This window comes from Ostrea edulis, chromosome 9 (assembly GCF_947568905.1).
Source record: "Ostrea edulis chromosome 9, xbOstEdul1.1, whole genome shotgun sequence".
NCBI lineage: Eukaryota > Metazoa > Mollusca > Bivalvia > Ostreida > Ostreidae > Ostrea > Ostrea edulis.
The window spans coordinates 41,498,889-41,522,209 of record NC_079172.1 but is presented as its reverse complement, the minus strand read 5'-3'; the positions used below and the strand labels follow the sequence as shown (position 1 = coordinate 41,522,209).

At 36.8% G+C, this 23,321-nt stretch overlaps 1 protein-coding gene across 13 annotated transcripts in view; it reads right to left on the bottom strand.

Moving 5' to 3' along the window:
• LOC125657639 (microtubule-associated protein futsch-like) overlaps window positions 1-20,904 on the bottom strand; it is a 30,640-nt gene extending 9,736 nt beyond the window's left edge. For 7 of the 13 annotated variants that reach the window (XM_048888330.2, XM_056149244.1, XM_048888337.2 and 4 more), the window contains exons 1-21: window positions 20,750-20,889; window positions 20,103-20,295; window positions 18,379-18,485; window positions 17,919-18,014; window positions 17,322-17,426; window positions 15,199-15,338; window positions 14,949-15,046; window positions 12,813-12,910; window positions 12,408-12,548; window positions 12,146-12,229; window positions 11,551-11,650; window positions 11,000-11,197; window positions 10,347-10,487; window positions 9,343-9,503; window positions 7,875-7,948; window positions 7,401-7,439; window positions 4,758-6,196; window positions 4,542-4,675; window positions 4,077-4,428; window positions 2,138-3,747; window positions 1,588-1,807 (exon numbers count right to left, since the gene is read on the bottom strand). In XM_048888330.2, the coding sequence (XP_048744287.2) occupies window positions 1,588-1,807; window positions 2,138-3,747; window positions 4,077-4,428; window positions 4,542-4,675; window positions 4,758-6,196; window positions 7,401-7,439; window positions 7,875-7,948; window positions 9,343-9,503; window positions 10,347-10,487; window positions 11,000-11,197; window positions 11,551-11,650; window positions 12,146-12,229; window positions 12,408-12,548; window positions 12,813-12,910; window positions 14,949-15,046; window positions 15,199-15,338; window positions 17,322-17,426; window positions 17,919-18,014; window positions 18,379-18,485; window positions 20,103-20,190 (5,425 nt within the window). In that variant the 5' untranslated portion in view covers window positions 20,191-20,295; window positions 20,750-20,889. Of the gene's footprint in view, window positions 1-1,587; window positions 1,808-2,137; window positions 3,748-4,076; window positions 4,429-4,541; window positions 4,676-4,757; window positions 6,197-7,400; window positions 7,440-7,874; window positions 7,949-9,342; window positions 9,504-10,346; window positions 10,488-10,999; window positions 11,198-11,550; window positions 11,651-12,145; window positions 12,230-12,407; window positions 12,549-12,812; window positions 12,911-14,948; window positions 15,047-15,198; window positions 15,339-16,791; window positions 17,243-17,321; window positions 17,427-17,918; window positions 18,015-18,378; window positions 18,486-20,102; window positions 20,296-20,749 lie in introns of those variants that run through there. The other 6 variants (XM_048888333.2, XM_048888335.2, XM_048888332.2 and 3 more) reach the window with 4 other exon arrangements.
• Between the last annotated feature and the right edge of the window lie 2,417 nt (window positions 20,905-23,321).

Here is a 23,321-nt window from a genome sequence, read left to right as displayed (position 1 = left end):
TCAGAGGAAGATTTTAAAAAGATTCTTTACCCTCATTATTCTCATGAAATTTTTTTGACCCAATCCAACCCCACAGAGTCATGACTTAACCAAACTTGAATCCACACAACATCGTGATGCTTCAATATCAGGTTAGCAATATGGCCTTGCTGTTCTGGAGATTTTTTCGAAGATTTTTACCTGTATTCATGTATCATGTAAAATTTTATCCCTATCCCCCCCCCCCCCCCTCAATTTAAAAAAAAATTGATACACACAACTTGGGAATGTTTGCTTATTGAACCCCAATCTCCCATGACTATATGATTCAAAAACTTGAATCTGCACTACTTGAGGATGATTACATACTAATCATAGCCCTGTAGTTCTTGAAAAGAAGATTTTCAACCCCCCCCCCCCCCCCCCATATATTCCCAAGTAAAATTTGATCCCATATTGTGCCCAATCCTCCCCTGATGGTATTTATTTCAACAAACTTGAATTTGCATACCTAAGGATGCTTGCATATTGATATGACTAATCATGACCCTGCTACTCTTGAGGAAAAGGTTTTCAAAGTTTTGTTTACTATATAATACCATGTAAAACTTTGATCCCATTATGGCCCCATCCTACCCCTGATGGTATTGATCTCAACAAATTTGAATTTGCACTACCTGAGGATGCTTGTTATTAACATGACAAATCATGGCCTAGCTGTTCATAAGATTTCTGAAGACTTCATTATATATTCCCAAGTAAAATTTTAATCCTTCACTGCCCCAGTGTGCTCACAACATATGCCCAAGGGGCCACAAATGGAACAAACTAGAATTTGAACTTCCTGAGGATGCTTGTATGTTAATCCTACCCTGAGGGCCATGATTTGAACAATTTTGAATCTACATAAGTTTTGTCTCGTCTGGTCTAGTGTTTCTTGAGGAAGATTATTAAAAGATGCTACCATATTTTCAATATATCTTAATTATATCCCCTTTGAAAGGAGTATGACCTTTCATATGAAAAATTTTGAATCCCCTTTATCAAAGCATACTTTATGGCAAGTTTAGTTAAATTTGGTCCTGTGGTTCTGGAGAAAAGTCAAAATTGTGTAAAGTTTACAGACAGATGGACACCGCACAACAGGTGATCAGAAAGCTCACTTGAACTTATAGCTCAGGTAAACTAAACAGGATGAAAATTAATATCAATTTTTGATAAAAACATAAAGCAAGACAATTGATTTCACAAGAGTTTTCTCACAAACCATTGTGAATATTAATTAGTCATATAATAACAAATCTACAGGAATTTCTAACACATTGTCTGACAGGATACATCATATACTGTAAAAGGGGTTATTTACTCAGGGGGGTTAAGTACGCGTTTTTCCACGTCCAACATTACGCAGGGGAGAAAAATATGTGGTAACTGAATATAATTATAATTATATTATATCAAATATTTTTAACTAAACGTGTTCGGGAGATTTACATGCTTATCACATGACCGCGTGATTAGTGCAAATTTCCCCCACGCATAAATAACAACTTTTACAGTAAATGAATCAACATTACATAATAAAACTTTACGTCAGTTGCCATGTACCTGCTAAATCTTGAAAGTAGTTGTCGTTGAATTCTCTGTCTGGAGAACTTCTCAAACTCTGTTCATGTTGCTCGAAAGACAAGATAGAGTCTCCCCCACTGGTTCCATCCGATCGGTGAGTTATTTCTCCGGTAATTTCTTCAGTCTGCTCAGCAATGTCAGAGGTCACAGATAGCAAGGTCAGGTCGGGGTCATCCGTAATACCACTCTCCCTCGTCAGCTGTTTGAAAGCAACAGACGAATGTAAGTTATTTTATAACAATTTAAATCCATGTCTACTACATATATATGATATGGGCCAATTTTGGCCACCATACAAAAAATGTCTATATTTACCAAGGTGAATGTTCAGGTACCCTAGTTACTAAAAGAATATATAATTGGGATTGTTCAACCCTCGCATTGTCATGGAAACAAGCTTTTACAAATAAATGTTTACATTAACATGACACACCTGGTACATCTACATAAACTGAGAGTTAAGAGCACATTTAATTGAAAAGAATTTTGTAAGCCCTCTGCAATTTATACCAAAGTATTAAAGAGTTACCTGTTGAAAACTGCTGCTTTCTAAACAGCTTATCTGACTTCCAGTGCTGAGATCCCCAGTGCTTTCTAGTCCTGTGTAGTGTGTATTGCTCCTACCAAAGCTGTCTGGCACGGTCTCGTTCTGAACCTCTGGGGTTGTGAAACCACTGGGATCACCACTTGGAGTTGTGAAACTGCTGGGAACACCGCCTGAACCCGATGAACTAATCTCCTTATTCTTTGTGATCAGTTGTTTATGTTTGGTTATTAAGTCTCGTGATTCTTGAATTAACTGGTCTAAATTGGCAAACTTTTTAGCTACAAAACTTTCATCTTCCTCGTCTTGGCTAGTGGAAGATGAGGTGTTCTTCATTGATTTGTCAGACATGTTTTGAGCCCCAGGACTTTCCACACTGTATTGACTCAAAGAAGAATCCGTTTTAGCATGAACGTCAGGACTAGACTTGAAGGAGAACTGGGAGAGGGATCCCAGTGCCTTTGATGGAGATTCTGTGTTCACTGTTATCTGAGTTAACGAGAGGTCGTCCTTAGATGACTGGTCCGTGGTCGTCACGGTGAACTGACTGAGAGACGATTCGTCGGGCAGCTTGGAGAGGAAATTACTATCTGATCGGTTACTCTGGTCTGATGTTTGACTCTCTCTGACCTCCGTCACACTAGGAAGACCACTAGGACCGGAAACTTTGGTAAAGACCAGAGGGTGGACAAGTGGTTGATGCTCGGAGTCATCCATGTGAGGCAGACCTTGAAAATGTCCACCTGGCTGGGGGAACCTTGCCGATCCTGCCTGAATTTCTGTCTCTTCTGGAGAGGTTGTGAACTGAGAAATTTGTGAAAGTCTCTTTGTGGAGGGTGGCACTGATTTGTGGTTTGGGGTACTGGCATAGTCCACTTTACCACTGATATTGTAAGACTGACCGTCTGGTGAAGCAAATTCTCCTCGGCTGTTATCAGGAATTATCTGAACTCGACTGTGCCCAATAAAATCAAACTCCCTGGTCCCTAGTAAGTTGCTATCCATTTTCAGATCCATGTAGCTGCTGGTGCTTTCCGTAGTCGATGTCAGACTTGCTTGATTAAGTTCACTATCCTTGTCTTGAGGAGACGTTCTGTTGGTTCTCTCATTGTCTTGACTGCCCGGGGAAACCTCAGAAGATATCGGGTACTGAGACAGTTCCGACTCCAGTCTGCCTGCAGGAGACACGCCGCCACGGTCTGATTTATCACTGGTCTCTGACATGGGATACTGTGACAGATCCATATCAGATCCGACCTTGGCAAATTCTGGAGAAAATTTATCCTGGCTCATATGTACTACATTGTAACTTCTGTCTACAGGTGCCTTGCGAGGCGCGTTACTGTCCAAAGACTCTTTAACAGACTTAGATTGTGATTCCAGGGAGGCTCTCTCCGCTTGAAGTTTATGAAATGACAAGAATTCATCTGCCCAAGATTTAGAACTGTAGACAGAATCATTTGTGCTGTCATACTGTCCAGCCATTGCAGCAGGATTCTGTACTCCAGACAACTTTTCAGATCCGGGCGTTACCACAAAGTTGGATCCAGGCGTTGTAGAGAGAGTGGAAGACACATCCAATTCATCCAAGGGACCTTAAAGAGACCAACAAAAACACTGCAAACTTTCAGGTAAAATTTTGCATAGCATTAATTTTTTTTTGAAACAGTAAGGCATGCTATTTGTTGTATGTAGTATTTATAAATAATAATAATTGATTTTTGTTTGTTGACATTTCCTAATAATAGGTAGGTAGCAAACTTTAAGTTTAAATTACATGTATGTATAACAAAAACATTTTTAAACAGCAAGATACATGTATGTTTATTGTACATGTAGTATTTGAAAATAATGACAAATGATTTTGTTATTACATATTTACACGTACAAAATCAATATCATGTGCACATATCAAACCCTATACCAGTAGAAAGGGAATCAGGTGTGAAGTTCAACTGTTTATATGATTCAGCTGAGTCCTCATCCCCCAGATTATAAAACACGTCATTAGTCTTCTGCTTCAGCCTGTCCAGTATGCCGGGGGTGAACTCGGAGGCCCTGGCCATCACCTCGTCCAGCTGTGCCGTCTGATATCCAGTGTCAGTGACTGGCCGGCCAGCTGTGACAGACACTACTGCTGGCTCTGCCTGAGTGGGTCGCTGGTAGTTTTCTGTGGAATTTCGTGACGCTGAGCTCCTCTCCGTGGAGGACAAACTATGGCGACTTGATGCTGCTACCCCTGAGTACCTAGCACTGGATGGCGAAGTCTCAACTTCCTGCAACATAAGAAGAATTAATCGTAGCATGCAATACAATCATCACGTTCAATATTTTGTAAGTAGAGTTATATGAACTAATAAAATTCTCACAACCAGTGCGAAGGACTTACCTGAATGGTACTTAGTTCATGAGGCCTGTGATCTCCCAGTACAGTAGTCTTTTTAAAGGGAAGTGGGACTAACCTTTGACCTGTCTTATCAACCAATGCCGATTGGTCATCAGAGGACTCCATCTCAGTGATTTCTGAAATGTCAACATATTTCTTTTAGTACCAACAGTATACATATGAAATCATTCCTGCAAAAGTGACAAATCCAAAACTTACCCTCATAGTCTAGATGACGATCTTCAGGTTGTGACAGTTGCTGAGGCGGCAATTTTCTCTGTACCACTTGGTGGCGCTGTAAAATCTCTTCCTTCTGCCTCTGTATGGCCTCCAGCTGTCGCCGTAACTCTTGCTGTCGTTGTTCGAACAAATCGTTTCTTGCAGTACTCAGTTGGGAATGATCCGACTCAGATGTAGTGGATAAACCCGACCTCCTCCCAGGCAATGCTGGACTCCCCCTCTCTGTTGAAGAGGACATAGTGGTGTCGTTTAGGTCTGTTGTTTCATTTGCAGTGGTTGAGCCCGGGCTTGGTTGATACAGTGGTGATTGCCCGGGTTTCCCAGGTGTTTCATGTAGAGTATCATCAGCATCAAAGGCCAAGGACTTTCTCACTTTTTGAAATTTATTTTTTCCATTCTCGGCTTTGGCTTCTGACGGCTGTTCTGCTGCAGGTTCTGACAGTCGGGCAGAGTAGTACGGATTGCTTGCTAACTGGGACAGGAGAGACGTCATGGCTGCTTTGTTTGGAGACAATGTAGTGGAGGTCAGAAGTTTGGGATCCCCTTGATTAGCGACTTGAATACCGTCACTGAATCCATTCTGTTCTTTCTGACTCACTGATCCATCCACTGGAGACTTGAATTCCAATTGAGGAAACCGCTGCAGAAGTTCCTGTCGGCGTCTTTCGATTTCTGCCCTGGTTTCCGCCAGGACTCGTTTACTCTGTTCATGTTTGAGTAGGAGTTGTTGCTGATACTCTTTCACTTTCCTCATGTGCTCTGCCTGTAGTTGTGATTGTGTTGGCATGGACATGGAGACTGTGGAAGGAATTGGCAGTGAAGGGGTGATAAAAGTACCAGGTGCCTCTGAACGTGTCAGAGGAGGCTGACTAGTACTCAGGTGAGGTTGGATGGAAGCAGCAGTTGTTACAGTCATAACAGGAGGTGCAGGAAAGTGTGAAGATGGCGGTGCTGCCTGGATGTTTGGTAAGGATGAACTGGATGGGATGGTGTACTGTGAGAGAGATGGGGGCTCCATCCAGCTGTGGGACACAGATGACATAGAAACCTGTGAACGATTTGACTGAGGTGGCTCTGCCCACTTTGGCCCACTTAGTGAAGCCTGCCCATTCAACAAAGGTTGCCCACCTGTCGGTGGAAATGTATAACCTTGAGATGTATGGAACGCTCCATTTAAATACTGTCCATTTTGAAATGGCGGTGGTGCAGAGGTGTTTTGTGACTTGGGGGGTTGGGCAGGTTGCGGATGCATACTGCTTGATCTTGGTGCCACCAGTCCCTGGCGTTGCAGATAAACCTGTCCGTTTACAGTAGTCATTTCTTGGTCATGTGACATGTCTCCTCCCACTGATGTGTTGAGCTGCTGTTGCCTTTTGTTCAGTTCTTGCAGTTTCTTCTCTAGTAGTCTTTTCTGTTCCCTGAAATAATATTTCTGGTTATTTCTTTTCTACATTAAAGACCAGGTCTGGACCTGCATTAACATGAAACTAATAACACAAGCCCCATTTTGATTATCACACAGTAAATATGCAATAGCACCATGTATATATCAAACAAAATATCGAGTTATGATGATATGAGAAGAGAAATGTAGTAGAAGATCCTTACATTCTGTAAATTCAGTCCACTGCAAAATAAATTTTGACTTACTTTTTGCATGGAGGGATGATTTGTAAAACATTAATATTTGTGCATTACGATGCAAAATTTGATGTCCTTTTAACCAGCTAATTGGTTAGACCAAGTTGCAATTAAAACAATAAACAATTCAGCAATTGATTGCACTCAGGCATCCTTAAAACTGTAAAGGTGCATTATTACGCGCAGTACATATTTCCACCGTGTTTGCAGAATTTCAAACCAGTGGACTTCAAGCACATATGCTATTTTCAAGTAACCCATATGTGGAATTTCGTTCTCGCAGACCAAACCAAAAATGATAATCCACAAAATTTGACTCTATAGCTCTATACTGTACATTCACTATGCAATGTCTGAATAATGTTGACTACAGAGTTTGGCAGTTACAGATTTTACAAACATTACGATTATCAATAGTATATGCAGACTCAGCAGTTCCTACAGCTTGCTCTTACATTACATGTAAAAATGCCGAGACACTACACTTAAACGACACAACCAGATCAGAATACCTACTGTGTGTCTCATTTATCACATACATGTGTAGTTATACTTGTATATACATGTACTTTACACTAAAACTTCAATTTAATCATGATAAAATGAAACTAGAAATGTAGAAATGAATTAAATATACCTAAAGGAGTTGCAATGTAAATATATGTAACGAAAAAATGATTAGTGTGGGTGTGCTCCACTCTGCCTAAACTACAATGTACGGTGAACAAATGGTTAGCATATTCCTAATACAGAAGTGCATTCCACACTTAAAAAAAACACACACAAAAACAAAACATATACATGTATATATTCACATAAAATCTCAATAAATTGAGTCCTTTAACAGACTTCTGAACAAGTGATTCGTGAATAAAAGCAAAAGCTCTGTGAAGAAAAAGTTATGATGTGCCTAACAGAGTTTTAAAAACGTTACAATATCTACATGTAATAAATCAGGACTCTCATTTCACTCATACTTACGCTGCATGTGTACCAATGGCCATTAGATCTAACAACGGCCTGTTAAAAACAAAGTGTTAACCAAGAATTTGTACCGAATTTTCAGAGGTTATAATTCTACCACTGTCATTTTTAAAAGTGAAAACTGCACCATTTTTCTCCACTTCAAACTTTACATTGCAATTACATTTATCAACAGATTTTATTTGCATCTGCAACCAACAAGAAATTCTACAATCTTTCTTTATCTTACTTTTTATGAGAAGTATCTGTTTATTTGTGCAAAATTCAGAGTAAAAAATATGGAGTATTGAACATTTTTTTTGGAACAAGTCTCATATAAATTGCTTCAAATTACAATATATGTAACAAAAATCTTCAGTAAGCAGATTTCATTCAACAAGTGCAACACATGCACCCACTCACAATCGCAGGCTGAGCTCAGTCGGTTGTGTTGCTATTTTCCCTGCGATTCATGACAGGCAGACTACTTACTCTATCTGCTTTTGTTGTTCCAAGATGTCTTCTACAGTGCGAGCATTCTGTACACCAAACCCCGGAACTTCAACCTGCAACAACAATGCAGATCCAAAGGAAATCTCATATAGAAGTATTTACATTTCCAATGTTTTTGCCTTCGATATCTTTCCCAATACGCCAGTTTCAAGATAAGACCTCTTCTGTGTACTAGGAGGTATATTTAGTGGAACTTTGAATGCCTAAGTGGGACAGAGTGGACCTACAGTCAGTGAAGAAGACAATAAGATGTATTAAAAGCAACTTCCTTTTAAATATGTTAATGTAGAAAATACAAAATACTGTCAAGAAAGAAATATTTTACTAATGTGGAAACATAAAAACAATGTCATATTTGCAAATAATATCCTGGATATGATACATATGAGCAACGAAATAATATAAATTCCTAAATATATGCAAAGAATTTATTATCACGTAATTTTGCGCGAAGCATCACTCGCAAATTAAAATTACTCGCTTTTATTTTTATATTGCTAAAATACATGTAAAGACTCTTGATCAACAGAGCACTCGTGAATTTATGTTCTCGTGATTTGACATATACTAGTCATTTCGTGATATTAAGTACTCTCATAAAATAAGGAATCTAATTACTTCCTGAATACTTATCATTTACTTAGTGATTCAGTCAAATTCGGATGATGAAACTGCATATGAGAAACTTACTGAGCAAATTCACTTATCAAATGATTATAATTTGTCCCACTCCTGGATGTAAACAAATTGTTTCACGCCTTATTAAGTACAAAAGTTCTCCAAAGGGAAGTAACTCAGACATATCTCGAAACTGGCGTATTATTATGATAGCCATTTCCTCATGAATACTTGCAGATGTGAACAATGTGCATATGAACCTTGATAACTATAGTCTATTTAACAGACGGGAATTTCAACAGAAATGAAAATAAAATGTAAATGTAAGAAGTTTCAGTTTTGAAAATACATGAAGGTAGGAACTGCAACACTTCTAACTACTTTTCACATTCCGTGAAGTATGCTGGCATAAAGGGTCACAGTTCATGCCCTCAGGTATTTTTAACAATGAAATTTATTTCTTAAATATGTGTATTTCATACATGAAAATTTCTATCTTATTACATAATTATATGCAATAGATAAACCTATCTTTCAGTATCAGATATTGGTGTCAGAGTGATTACTGAATTACTGTGATTACGTCAGAAATGATTGCAGCAAAAGTTTTTGATTTGCTAAAAGTTTTCAAGGCTTATATAGGCTCTGCCTGCTACCTAATCCTATCATATTATTCGTGATAAAATATGTTTTATGTTTCGATTAAATTAAATGAATCAAATACATGCAGCATGCATGATAAATTCATAAAGCTAACACAACATCTGCTGAATTCACCTGTTTAACTGGTTCTCCCTGTCCAGACTACATGTACATCTACTGAATTTACCTGTTTAACTGGTTCTCCCTGTCCAGACTGGGTTCTCTCCTGAAAATTCTGTTGTGGGTGTTGTCTTTGCGACTTCTGAGGCTGAATGACCTTGGCAGGTTCTACATTTTCAATACCAGGTGATCCTTGTTCTGAGAGTGAGTATTCTGACAGTGTAGGCGCTATTCAAGGAAACACAAAATCTAAAGAATGCATATCTTGCCATTGCCCTCTTTGAATTACTATTTATAAATCCACAGGTTTCCTCATTCACATAATTTTGGTAAACTAGAGATTGTTTTTATGAAAAACAAATGTCCCCCCCAGCTACCCAAATTAGAAGGGTTCCAAATGAAACCTCCTTTTAATGTACTGCATGATATGGAGGAGAAAGCATGAGCAGGAACAGAGACATTATGAACTCCGATAAACCACATAGGAGAAGTGTTCACAAACTATTTTACACCCTCTACCCCTAAGATCCACTATAACTTTAAAGATAACAATTGGATCCTCCTGTCCCTACAGTATGCTCATCTGCAAATGGCAATGAAGCATTGTATAAAATGTCAAATCTATCTGATAAGCCATATAGGAGAAGTGTTCACAAGCTATTTTACATACTCCATCCCTCTTAGATCCACTATAACTTTTAGAAAAATAATTGGATCTTCCTGTCCTGACAATATGCACATCTGCAAATGGCAATGAAGTATTGTACAAAGTTCAGAATCTATCAAATAAGCAATATAGGAGAAGTGTTCACAAGCTATTTTACATCCTCCACCCCTCTTAGATCCAATATAACTTTTAGGAAAACAATTGGATCCTCCTGTCCTGACAATATGCACATCTACAAATGGCATTGATGCATTGTACATAGTTTCAATTCTATCGACAAACCATATAGGAGGAGAAGTGTTCACAAGATTTTGTGACAGACAGACGAACTGACATAAGTACAAAAACAATATGTTTCCCCCCTAAAGGAGGGGAAACATAAATATGGATGGTTGTCATGATACCTGTGCTTTTTCCTGACAACACTTGGTGAATAGGATGTGTCGTCATGGTTGCACCATCATCAGGAACTTCCTGCATGGATTTTGACATCCATTCCTGTCTCTGGGTTTTGATCCTGTCCATCAGCTTCTTCAGAACCTTCTCTGTGATAATTCAATCATCTCAATGTAACTTTGATTCTATTTATTCTACATATTATTGTCATCTATAACAGCCGGAAACTATCTCTGTATACACAATCATTCTATTTTCTGTACTACTTTATATTGCCGTTTATAACAGCTGGAAACAATCTCTGTATGCAGTCAAAATTGTTAGTCGCGAACTTAGTCTATTGTTTGAAATTTGGGCTGATTTTTTGCCCCAATGGATGTACAAGTCTGATCGCACAAATTGTAAACGTAATCGTGTGCCTCTACTAATACTGTAAAAGTGGAAATTTACACTAACGCAGTCATGTAATAAGCACATAAATTTCCCCCACTCAAATAGTTATAAATATTTGATATATTATATATTACATTCAGTTACCACGTAATCCCCCGTTACGTGCGTAATGTTGGAAACCTCCAACGTAAATAACCACTTTTACGATACTACATATACTATATCAAGATTCTTATCATTAACTGTATGTATCTTGGTACTACTGTACCTGGCTGTTTATGTAAACTGTCATCCTGCGTTTTCTGAATATTTGAGGTGTCCTTCAGTATGGTTGGCACCCTGGAGACCGGGGGCTGCTGAAGGGGAGTATTGTCCGTCAGGACCGAAGTTTCCAGAGACTCTGTGGCTGTCGGCGTGTCTGGGGGAGGGTGAGGGTCTAGTGCAAGGCTCAGGTCACCCATGTAATCTATATATACATTTATTGATTATTTTATAAATGGGAAATACTGTAACTAGAGGTCATTTTACTTCTGTATTCTGAACAATGAAAAACCCAAACCAAAAATAAAAACACCAAACAAACCAACCAACAACACCCAAATCATCATTATCACTTAAATCTAGTGAAAGTAGTAAAATCAAATGTACACTTATTTTACACATTCACATTTTTAGTATTTTACAAGCAGAAGAAACCAATATGAGCTGAAATATTTCACAGCGATACTACAGTTTAGTAGAAGCAAAGACAACAGAGAGAGCTAGTATAAAAGAAAGTTTTAATAGTAAACGCTCAGTACAAATATCTGCTTCTCATACTTGTGTCAGCCATGTACAGGTCTTCAAAAGCTTCCTCCATGTTTTTCTGACGTTCATCTCTGTCCTCCAGGCGTCGGTGTGGAGGTTCAAACACTTGCTTCTACAAAGGTAAAAAAAAATCCACCTGGTTTGAAAACATAACTTTATCATTTAATGAATTCAGTGTATATTTATATTTTCCAACTATTTTTCTCTGTGATATTACTCTTTGAAGCTCCTATGTGTTAATTTTCCCCCACAACTTACAACTGGGTGTAAATTTCTCAATTCATACAAAATGAAAGGTCAAGTGGACAATGGAAATTAACATGGAATGTCACATGTACTTCTATTAGACAGTATTTCTGATATATGTCAATTTTATATTTCAATTTTCATTTTAAATATAAATCTGCAAATTATCACGTTTTTCATTGCACATGTAGTTAATCAGCTCACATACTCGACAAAACTAGACAGTGATTCCTTATACATCCAGATCTTTGAATTTTTTGTCTGTAATTTTTCACTAATACAAGTACAGAAGTGACACTGTCAACTTTAACTGAATAAACACACTTGCCATCGAACATGTACAGTATCTATAGACACCTACCGGGATATTAGCCACCACCTTTTGTCTTCTATCCCTGTCGGCTCTCTGGAGGTCACTGAGGTCATGTAGAATCTGATTATAGTCCTACAATACAATTACAGACCATATTTACTTGATGATTGACCATTTCTTATTATCCAACCTGTTACTTTGCTAAAAGAACCACCTGAATGTGATTCATGAGACAGAAAAAGTCAAGATGAACATGCTTTGTAACACAGCAGTGCTAATATTGTACCTCCACGATTATCTTACGACTCACGTGAGATAGGAGCTCCTTCTCTAGAGCGTTATTGTGCCTCACTCTGGCCCGAGACAGGCGGTCGTTATAGAGACAGACTTTTTCCAGGTCCATTTCTTTTGTTCTGATTTCCTCCTCTTCTGCTGCCACTCTGGCGTCTTCCTGTAAAATCAATCGTTTTCTTAAAATCGGCTGAATTTAACAGAATGAAAATTTATCACGGAATTCAGGCTGACAATATCATAAATACAGAATAAATTACATCACTATGACAATATTGAAGTCCAACCTCAAATTAAGCACACTTTATTCTTTGCAGGGACAGAGTACATTTGTGCACCGAAATATATTTTTTCATACATTTGATAAATTGTTTCCTACTGCTTCTAATAAACGTACATATTATGCAAATGACTATGACGATACCTGTTCACCGGGCTTGACCTTATCGACTGCATACTCCTCCTTAATGTGATAGTGAGTGGTGGTGAAGTTATCAATGTCAGTCATTTTAACAGGCTTCCCTACAACATACATCACACACTGAAATGAACCATCCTGATAAAGGTTTTTAAAATGCTACAACTTGCAAATGCATGATTATATACATGAAGTGCCAATACTTAAGAAATAAATTTCATTTTTGAAAATAAATGTGGAGATCAACTCTCTGGTTGTTTGTGGAGATTAAATCGGTATAATGGACTTATTCTCGGTTGTTTGTGGGGATAAACCGGTACAATGGACTTACTCTCTGGTTTTTTAAGGAGATTAAATTGGTATAATGGACTTACTCTCTGGTTGTTTGTGGGGATAAATTGGTACAGTGGACTTACTCTTTGGTTGTTTGTGGAGATTAAATCGGTACAATGGACTTACTCTCTGGTTGTTTGTGGGGATAAATCGATACAATGGACTTACTCTCTGGTTGTTTGTGGAGATAGAATCGATACAATGGACTTACTCTCTGACTGTTTGTGGAGATTAAATCAGTACAATGGACTTACTCTCTGGTTATTTGTGGAGATAGAATCGGCACAATGGACTTACTCTTTGGTTGTTTGTGAAGATAAATAGGTAGAATGGACTTACTCCCTGGCTGTTTGCAGGGATTAAATCCGTAGAATGGACTTACTCTCTGGCTGTTTGTGGGGATAAATCGGTAGAATGGACTTACTCTCTGGCTGTTTGTGGGGATAAATCCGTAGAATGGACTTACTCTCTGGCTGTTTGTGGGGATAAATCGGTAGAATGGACTTACTCTCTGGCTGTTTGTGGGGATAAATTGGTAGAATGGACTTACTCTCTGGCTGTTTGTAGGGATAAATCCGTAGAATGGACTTACTCTCTGGCTGTTTGTAGGGATAAATCGGTAAAATGGACTTACTCTCTGGCTGTTTGTGGGGATAAATCCGTAGAATGGACTTACTCTCTGGCTGTTTGTGGGGATAAATCGGTAGAATGGACTTACTCTCTGGCTGTTTGTGGGGATAAATTGGTAGAATGGACTTACTCTCTGGCTGTTTGTGGGGATAAATCGGTAGAATGGACTTACTCTCTGGTTGTTTGTGGGGATAAATCCGTAGAATGGACTTACTCTCTGACTGTTTGTGGGGATAAATCCGTAGAATGGACTTACTCTCTGACTGTGGGGATAAATCCGTAGAATGGACTTACTCTCTGGCTGTTTGTGGGGATAAATCGGTAGAATGGACTTACTCTCTGGCTGTTTGTGGGGATAAATCGGTAGAATGGACTTACTCTTTGGCTGTTTGTGGGGATAAATCGGTAGAATGGACTTACTCTCTGGCTGTTTGCAGGGATTAAATCCGTAGAATGGACTTACTCTCTGGCTGTTTGTGGGGATAAATTGGTAGAATGGACTTACTCTCTGGCTGTTTGTGGGGATAAATAGGTAGAATGGACTTACTCCCTGGCTGTTTGCAGGGATTAAATCGGTAGAATGGACTTACTCTCTGGCTGTTTGTGGGGATAAATAGGTAGAATGGACTTACTCCCTGGCTGTTTGCAGGGATTAAATCGGTAGAATGGACTTACTCTCTGGATGTTTGTGGGGATAAATCGGTAGAATGGACTTACTCTCTGGTTGTTTGTGGGGATAAATCGGTAGAATGGACTTACTCTCTGACTGTTTGTGGGGATAAATCCGTAGAATGGACTTACTCTCTGGCTGTTTGTGGGGATAAATCGGTAGAATGGACTTACTCTCTGGCTGTTTGTGGGGATAAATTGGTAGAATGGACTTACTCTCTGGCTGTTTGTAGGGATAAATCCGTAGAATGGACTTACTCTCTGGCTGTTTGTAGGGATAAATCGGTAAAATGGACTTACTCTCTGGCTGTTTGTGGGGATAAATCCGTAGAATGGACTTACTCTCTGGCTGTTTGTGGGGATAAATCGGTAGAATGGACTTACTCTCTGGCTGTTTGTGGGGATAAATTGGTAGAATGGACTTACTCTCTGGCTGTTTGTAGGGATAAATCCGTAGAATGGACTTACTCTCTGGCTGTTTGTAGGGATAAATCGGTAAAATGGACTTACTCTCTGGCTGTTCCAGTTCCAGCACTGGGTCTTTAGGAGGAGGTGGTAAGGCAGCTATAGTTTTGGCTCTTTCCTTCTCTGCTTCTAATGCTGTTTGTCTACACCATGAAAAGTAATGATTTGTACTTTGTAAGCATCCGCAGTAATACTTGGTACAGATAATCATTCCTTTTAACAATCTGGTATTGTTGTTCATGCAGTACTCCGCAAACATTTTATAACCTTATCTTAATAGTTTATTTGTTGATACCTGACGATAATCTGGTACTTCTGTTCGTACTCCTGGAACATCTGCTCACGTCGCTGTTTCTCCAGGGCCTGTTTATATCGTGTATCTGCTCGCCTGTTCGATTCCTGCTGTATCAAATATCGCTCCTCCTCCACATCCACCTGTCAACGAGTCAAATACAAGGTTACTCAAGCAATTCCTTACCACTGTTAGTGTTAAATTAACCAAAGACTGATAGACTGAGTCTATGTCAAATGACTCCGGTCTATGCCAATTGTAATTGGGATACACCAAATTGTCTATGTCGATTTTCTAGGTTTAAAGTAATAGAGTTATTCCAAAAGTCGACGTCTGATAAACGTTACGAGGAAAGGAGGGCATTGTGATGGAAATGGAAAGAAAATAAGCTGGCCTATACCATGTTTTAAACCAATTTCGAACACTGCTGTTATAAATACAAGGTAATTACTGAGGCAATTCCTTACCACTGTTATGGCAGGTGTGTTAATTTGTCATTAAAATTAAAAGAGGAGACAAAGCTTCATTAAACATTGAGCAATTTCCTGAAATTCTCATAATGAAGCATACTACAGCTATGATGACAATTGTGACAATACTTTTGTTGAGAATGACTAGACAATAAAAGAATTGGGCTATACACTCACTTACATGTATCACTGCAATAATAGATACAAACACTGGATCATTATATCAGTATTCCGACCAAAAATAAAATTTTCTTTGTTTGGTTTTGGCAGCTGACCCACTAAAGTCGGTGTGATCAGGGAAAATTAAGTCAGTGTGATTCCGGAAAATTAAGTTGGTGTGATCCAGGAAAATTAAGTCAGTGTGATCTGGGGAAATTTCATTGATCTTTCATCTCATCTCAAGCTGCCTAATCCTTATTATGTTATACATGATAAAATACTGTTCAAATTAAATCTCAGGAATTTTTTATTGATGATACCAATCTGGAATTCTGAATGTTTACATTTAAACAACATGCAACGTAAATTCAAATCATATGCATGCTTTAAGAGCCATGCAATTTTCATTCAAATTATATATATGACCTAACAAGTATGCACATTACGATGAACAAATATGACAGACGTGCCATAACACACACTGAGTTTAACAGTATAACTCTTAGCTCAAAAGTGTTACTCGATGGGAAAAATATTGAGTCAAATAGAATATACCAGTTCAATACTGACGTTACTTGGTATGATGTTCTCGCAGACACACTAGACAAAACAGACCACTAATTCCCAAGCAGATTTATAGTGTCTATCCCTTACTAGAAAACAGTCTATGATGAAAGGTAGATAACTCTGACATTGGTTAAGGCAACTTATTGGTGGCATCTAGAAGGGATTCATTAGTAGTCATTAATTGTGAAGTAGGCCTGCCAAATATTTGCAGTGGGTTTTTTTTCCTTCAGTACTTTGGGACTAGGGCCCTTAAACTTGGGAATATTAGTGACAAAACAAGAAAATTGGGAAAATTCATTTTTAATGAAAATTTGTGATGTTCATCAATCATACATTTAGAATGAAAAGTCTTCAAGGTATAATTAATGTATAACAACCATGCTTTATATCTAATAAATACCAGTCCTGTGACAGTGTCCAGTGTACCAGAAATCACAAGGTTCTCATCACCAGAAGTGCCATAATAGAGAAAGTGTACACAGTATAAACATTTTGTTTAGATACGTCATACAATTTTATTTTTTTAAATTTATGATTGGGGATTTTTTGGTCAAATTTTGGGAAAATTTCAGGAAATTTTGGATTGGGACTGGAACCGATATTTGACCCCAAATCAGACCCAAAAGAAACACTGATTTGATACTTAATCTCATGTACTTCAAAGGTAATGACCATGCAAGATTAAACCTGTATACACGTAGGTTTCCTCTGGGTACTCGTTTCCTCCCAAATCAAATTGGCCCATTTGCGCAAATTTCAGAGCCAACAAGAAGCATTACGGTAAATTAATATGAGTTGTAGATCTTATTTGTTCATCATCATAAAATACACAAAAATTAAACTTATTTTTTACTAATATCATACAAACAGGTGTTATAAAACTTGCACACAATGTGATTCTAATGATAGTTTTATTCAAAAGAGACATACCTGTTCACTGGCCTCTCGGTGACCTTGACCTATACTTCGTAAACTATTCTCATACTGGTTTTCCAAATGTCTGATCTTTTCTTCTTTTTCCCTCTCAAGTTCATCCTAAACAAAACATTGCCATAGTGATTTCCCCATATAAATCAGCAGTTTTAAAATAACTGAAGAAATCACAGGCAGCGTCGCCTTTCTGTAAAATGACAACCCAAGCTTTATTCACCAACTAATATACCCAAAGAGCATCATCAGAAATGAAGTCCCCTGAATTATAATTCTGTGCTATCATTTAATTTCTCAATGGCTGCATTGTGTTAACTAATCCTGGGACTTGTACTCATGACAAAATCAATCACAAATGTTCATTTTACATCTCATTGAATACTGGCATTATCTCGACACCCTTTAAATAATGCAGGTAAAACCTCGGCATAATTAGCATATATTTAAAAAGCTCTTTCACAATGAGTCCTGCTGGATGAAGGTTTCTTTATTTTGCTGGGTAATTGTGGAATTACAAGTCATACCCCCTGAGATGTTACCAGAGGACAGATGACCTATTTTTAATTGAATCCACTTCTGAATGCTGAGAATTTGTACCTGAAGAGAGGAAGCTATCTTTTGGAGCTGTTTGTTCTTTTCCTGTTTAACGGCCTGGCGAATCCTAGCAGCATTTCGATTGGACTGCTCCCTAACCTGTTGATTTCATAAATGATTTGCTTGTAAATGGTCAATTCTGTTCATGGAGTTTCGACATCAAATACGCTAATCTCACCTTGGGAGTTCCATGTTAAATAAATCATTGATTTAACATATTCAAAAACATCTAAACATTACAACATTACTGTTCCTATATTGTTATGACTATCTAATGCTTTCATAAATGAAGCATTAACTTCAAAACTTTACATTCCACTGCCATCACACATCATTACTCCAGAGGAAGCTTTAATGTGTGAATCTGATGCTCTAACCAAATGTTGGCCTATCTTCAGAGCAAATCGGTTGACTCTGGCTGTACGTCTACAGTGTACCCATTATATATCTAACGATGTCGAACCTGCTGCAGTCGGAGTCGTCGCCTTTTCTCGTTCTCTTCCTTCATCAGCCGAGCCTCCTCGTTCGGGCTCAGTCGACATCTCCCTTTCTTAGCTTTCATGCTTTCGTCTAAAATACAATTACTTTGAATGGATACATAATTCTTCAATTTAAAATGAAATTCAATATGTGAATAATCAAAATCTGAAAGAAAACATTTGAAACAATGTTCAATCACTTGAGATATCTCAACTCGAAAGCATATACACATCAAAATCACACGTACAATAAAACACATTGTTTAATGGGATCCACAGTAAAAAAAAAACCTACATTGGCAATCAATGTTAGTATTGATATATATGTGTGAACCAGCACACTGAGTATAATACACTGTACATGAAAGGATTCTCAATAGCTGGAATATTTTGTTGATTTTCTTCATTACATTATGTAGCATTGAATACTGGTAACAATAACATCAGAAAATGACACACATGCAGCTATTGTTGGCTAACTTCAATTTGTAATGATGAAATTCTCTCTCCCCCCCCCCCCCCCCCCCCCCCATCTATAACTAATTTGAAAAGCTTAAAATATTTTAGTGATTTGCTTTTAGTACTATCTTTAAAAAAAACAAACCCAAAGGGCTAGTCTGTGTATTTTCTAAATATGTACTCTTTCGTATCAATCGAGCAATTTGGATTTTTCTGTGTTGGCACCATAGTGTGAGAAAAATATTAATGGGTCAAACTTGATGAAAATCAGACTGTCAGATTATGCCAAGGATAGAACAATAGGAATGAAACCATTCACACAAAATGTCTGACTTAATCAAACAAGAAATCCACTAGATGTTGTATTTGACAACCATCCATAATACACAAATCTCATGATTAGATATGATTATTCAGCATTTAAATCCCCAAACCAGGCTCCAAGGTGTATGCCCTAGTAAAAATTGCATTAAATGTTTTCAGTCTATTTAATATTTACATTAATTACATAGGTATTATTTGAACATGACAATCATCTGCATATGTTCATATACTTTCTGAATTTACTTTTCTTCTTTTATAAAATAATGTCATTCAAAATCCATTCTTCATATAGTTATTTTAATTTCCAATAAAATAAAATGAATTTTCTATTCATTTAATCATGCATACCATGTGCTTTTGTGTAAAACATGCACCTTCTAATGTTCTAAATGCAATCATAAAAGCATGTTTTCATAGGATGATTTGCATGCATACTATTTGTGTCTGAAGTGGGTAAAAGTTTTAAAGATGTGTGCACTTTAATCTTATGCAAACATTACTTTTTCATCTTAAAGTTCTTTTATGATTTGTCAAAGTTGGATCATATACATTTTCAATCTTCTTATTTTTTCATAATGAAAATATTTTAGAACTGTGCTCTTTCTCAACTTAAAGAAATTAATTTTACTTATATTTAGAATTAATCACTTCATATCATAAGAATCAGACAGATCAGTGAAAAAAATAAGAGTAATTACACATGTACATAATATTCAAGTTTTTAAAAGAAAGACTTTTCTCAAAATGTTAAGCACCAGATATCCCCTTACGTGTAATAATTAAGTTACTTATAACATCTAGAATACATTAAAAGTGAATTTATAAATAAGAAAATCAAATATAATCAGCTGAAAGGTATACAGAATTGGGTGGGTTTGCATATCACTCAGAAACCTATGCCACCAAATAGTCAGAGGATACATACTCAATGCACTATCATCTTCACATCCATGCTCAATAAATCCGGCTATCACATGATTTCTTACAAATCGTTTACAGAACGGTGAGGCCATTGAAACCTGTCATCAGAAGGTTTTGATCATTGTTTATCCCAAATTAGAATCACTAGAATGTTCATAGCATGTTGGTAGTTCACTGCACAATGAAGTGGATCTTCACTGTCAACACAAGTTTTCACTTCCAAATTATATGTATGAAATTGATCTCTTTATACATCTGCATAATCCAACACATTTTTCAACATAATGAAATATTAATTTTGAAATTCCTCTCACTATTTATATAAACATTAAATAAAATATTCTATTTACCGTGTTTAGAGTCAATATTAATAAACGGAAACCTTGTAGATTTGATCATGTGAATAGGAACAATGGCGTAAGGTGAATATTTTGTGAACTATTTAGGTTTTAGATGACGCTTATTTTCAAAAAAGGTATTCAAAGTGTCACGCTACATTAATATTCTATTGTCATATTGAAGACTAAGGAATAAACAAGCATGTTCTTGTGTTTTGTTCGTGTGATTAATTTTCCCAAAAAATAAAAATCTTGTTAGTTTACAAAATGTAATGTGTTCGAATACAATTAACTGTGAAATGCAAAGATATACCTCCATATTTCCAAATGCAATGCTACATCTTCTGGGTTATAAGTCGCGATGGAAATCGTTTACTTTTTTTTCCGCGGCCGCTTTCCGCAGACAGGTCTGGACACAGTACGTAAACAAATAAATTTGAAACTCGTGCTTCCGGTTGCGCATTCGCAATAACACGTCTAAAAGACGAAAAATTCACAAATAGGTTATTATAAAGAAAAATAAGAGTTTATTAATATTTCAGTGAATAAATTTGTAACATATTGATATATAAAGTTGCCTGAAATTAATACTGGGAGAATTTTGTCAGCTACGCGGTGTATGAATTTATTTGATCTATTCTTAACCAATATTTGTTATTCCATGACACAATATCAAAATAGGCAGAATATTTTTCAGTAAATGCATTAAAAAATCTCTACTAATTCTAAATTCTTTATTTTATATCAAAAACATCAAAATCAAATTGAGTGATAAATTCTTATCCCAGCTGACGTTCTCCTAAAATAGTCTGTATGTTTCACTTTCACGATCGAAAGAGAAAGTAGGAAACGTGTCAGGTATGTGACATCAGACGTAATTTGCATTTTTATTGTTTTAATTACACAGGTTCATTACTCTGTCTATTACGTGGCAGTAAAAGGTACGTATAACTTTAACTTCTGATTCTATAAGATATTTTATTTGCCAATCATGAATTCCAGGAGGCATATACATGTATAATAATGTTGTACTTCGCTGCGATGTGCAGTATATTGTAAACAATATATCATAATCATACACAGGACTCCAAGGTGAAAACTAATATCCTAAAATTGAAGGTAATTAGAAGAATAGGGAAAAAATTGGACGTCAATGAATATATGGATCACGATGAAACAAAAATTTGGAAGCACGAATTAAGTGATTTTTTTTTTTTTCCGGACTAAGAATGTTTTGGAAATGGATATAATTTTGTCCTTGAATATTTTGAATGATAAAGAATTTTAATTTTCGATTTGAAGAGTTCTTTTGACATTTACAGTTTTAATTCTTCTTTTGCCTGTTGTGTCATAATTAATTCTTCATGCTTGTGATATTCATTGTTTAGGCTAATTATGTTTGTTGCTTTACTATACAAGCTCCTCAGAGCATATGATGTATAATGTTTGTATATGTTCAACACTGAATAAAGCTTCTACATCTGTATCAATCTATATGTAAAAGCATTTCAAGACAAAATTTGATTTTGGGGTGTGTTTTTTTTTTTTATCAGCTTATATGATACTAAATTGAGCTGACAGCTCAAGTAAGCTATTCTGATCACCATTAGTCTATCATCTCTCTTTCCGTCTGTAATGATAATAAATAATTAAGTCTTTTATTTAGACAGGATAGCAGAATTTAGTATCAAATGACTAGTTTGCATTGTGTTCCTGTTATAAAACATATTCACGGATAGATAATGTAATATAATAGAATACAGTGAAACTTCTCTAAACCGGCCGGCTCTCGGACCGGAAAAAACGGCCGGTTTAGAGGGATGGCCGGTATACCGAGAATTTAGCAATTATAGACGTTTTATCTCAATATTCACAAAGTACATGTAGGTACTGTTCAATTTGATCTGGTGATCTATGATCAATTATCGGTGGAGATTAAATTAGTCCGCTTGTACCTAATGGTAATTATGAATTACAAGAAATATTCTCGCTGAAATCATCAAATTTTAAACTGAAAATCTATAACATGATACATAAAGAAAACACAGAGACCTATTATTGGAATTCCTCTTACATATAAAAACTCTGTTTACATTCATCGCTTATGTCATTAACAATTTTGTTTTGACGTTTTTAAAAAGTACAGTAGTAAATATGAAATTGTAATTTTAATATTTCTTGGAATTTTAAGCCTATGGAGACCAAGAAAATTAATCTATCTTTTAATAATTATCATTAACAGTCATGGGTTTCTTCTTTATTAAATACTGCTTATATCCATACAATACATGTAGTATGGTGAAACAATATGGCGTTTGATACCCTATTCATTCAATATGTTCCTAACTGTTTTTTACCTTTTGTACAGAATTTGGAAGGGTCTCTTGGATTAGCTAAGTGTCAATTAACACCCTTGACAGCACAGGTATACAATAGAAATTAAAGAGGCCACTAGTTTTTTTCACACCTTCGGTAGATAATTTCCCACCTGGCCTGTTGGTCAGTCAATTTGCACACCTGGATGATCTTGATCAACCTCTGGCCAAAATTTTATTGTCTTCAAAAAGTGGCCAGTATGTTAAGGGTAAATTACACATGTTTGTTAACAAATGTACTTTAAAAAGTGGCCGATGTCCGGTTTTCAGGGGTGGCCGGTTTTGTAAGACTTTCTTTGTAAGGAAATGTTAAGATTTCTGCCGGGACTTTGAAAATCGGCCGATATTCAGGGAGAACCGGTTTTCTGAGGGGCCGGTTTGGAGAAGTTTCACTGTATATACATAAAATATATCCTTGATATCACTGGGAAAATACAGTGAGGTTGCCGATATAGAATATATGTATAAACATCTATCATCTTGTTCGAATTATAACTTAGGATAATCGTT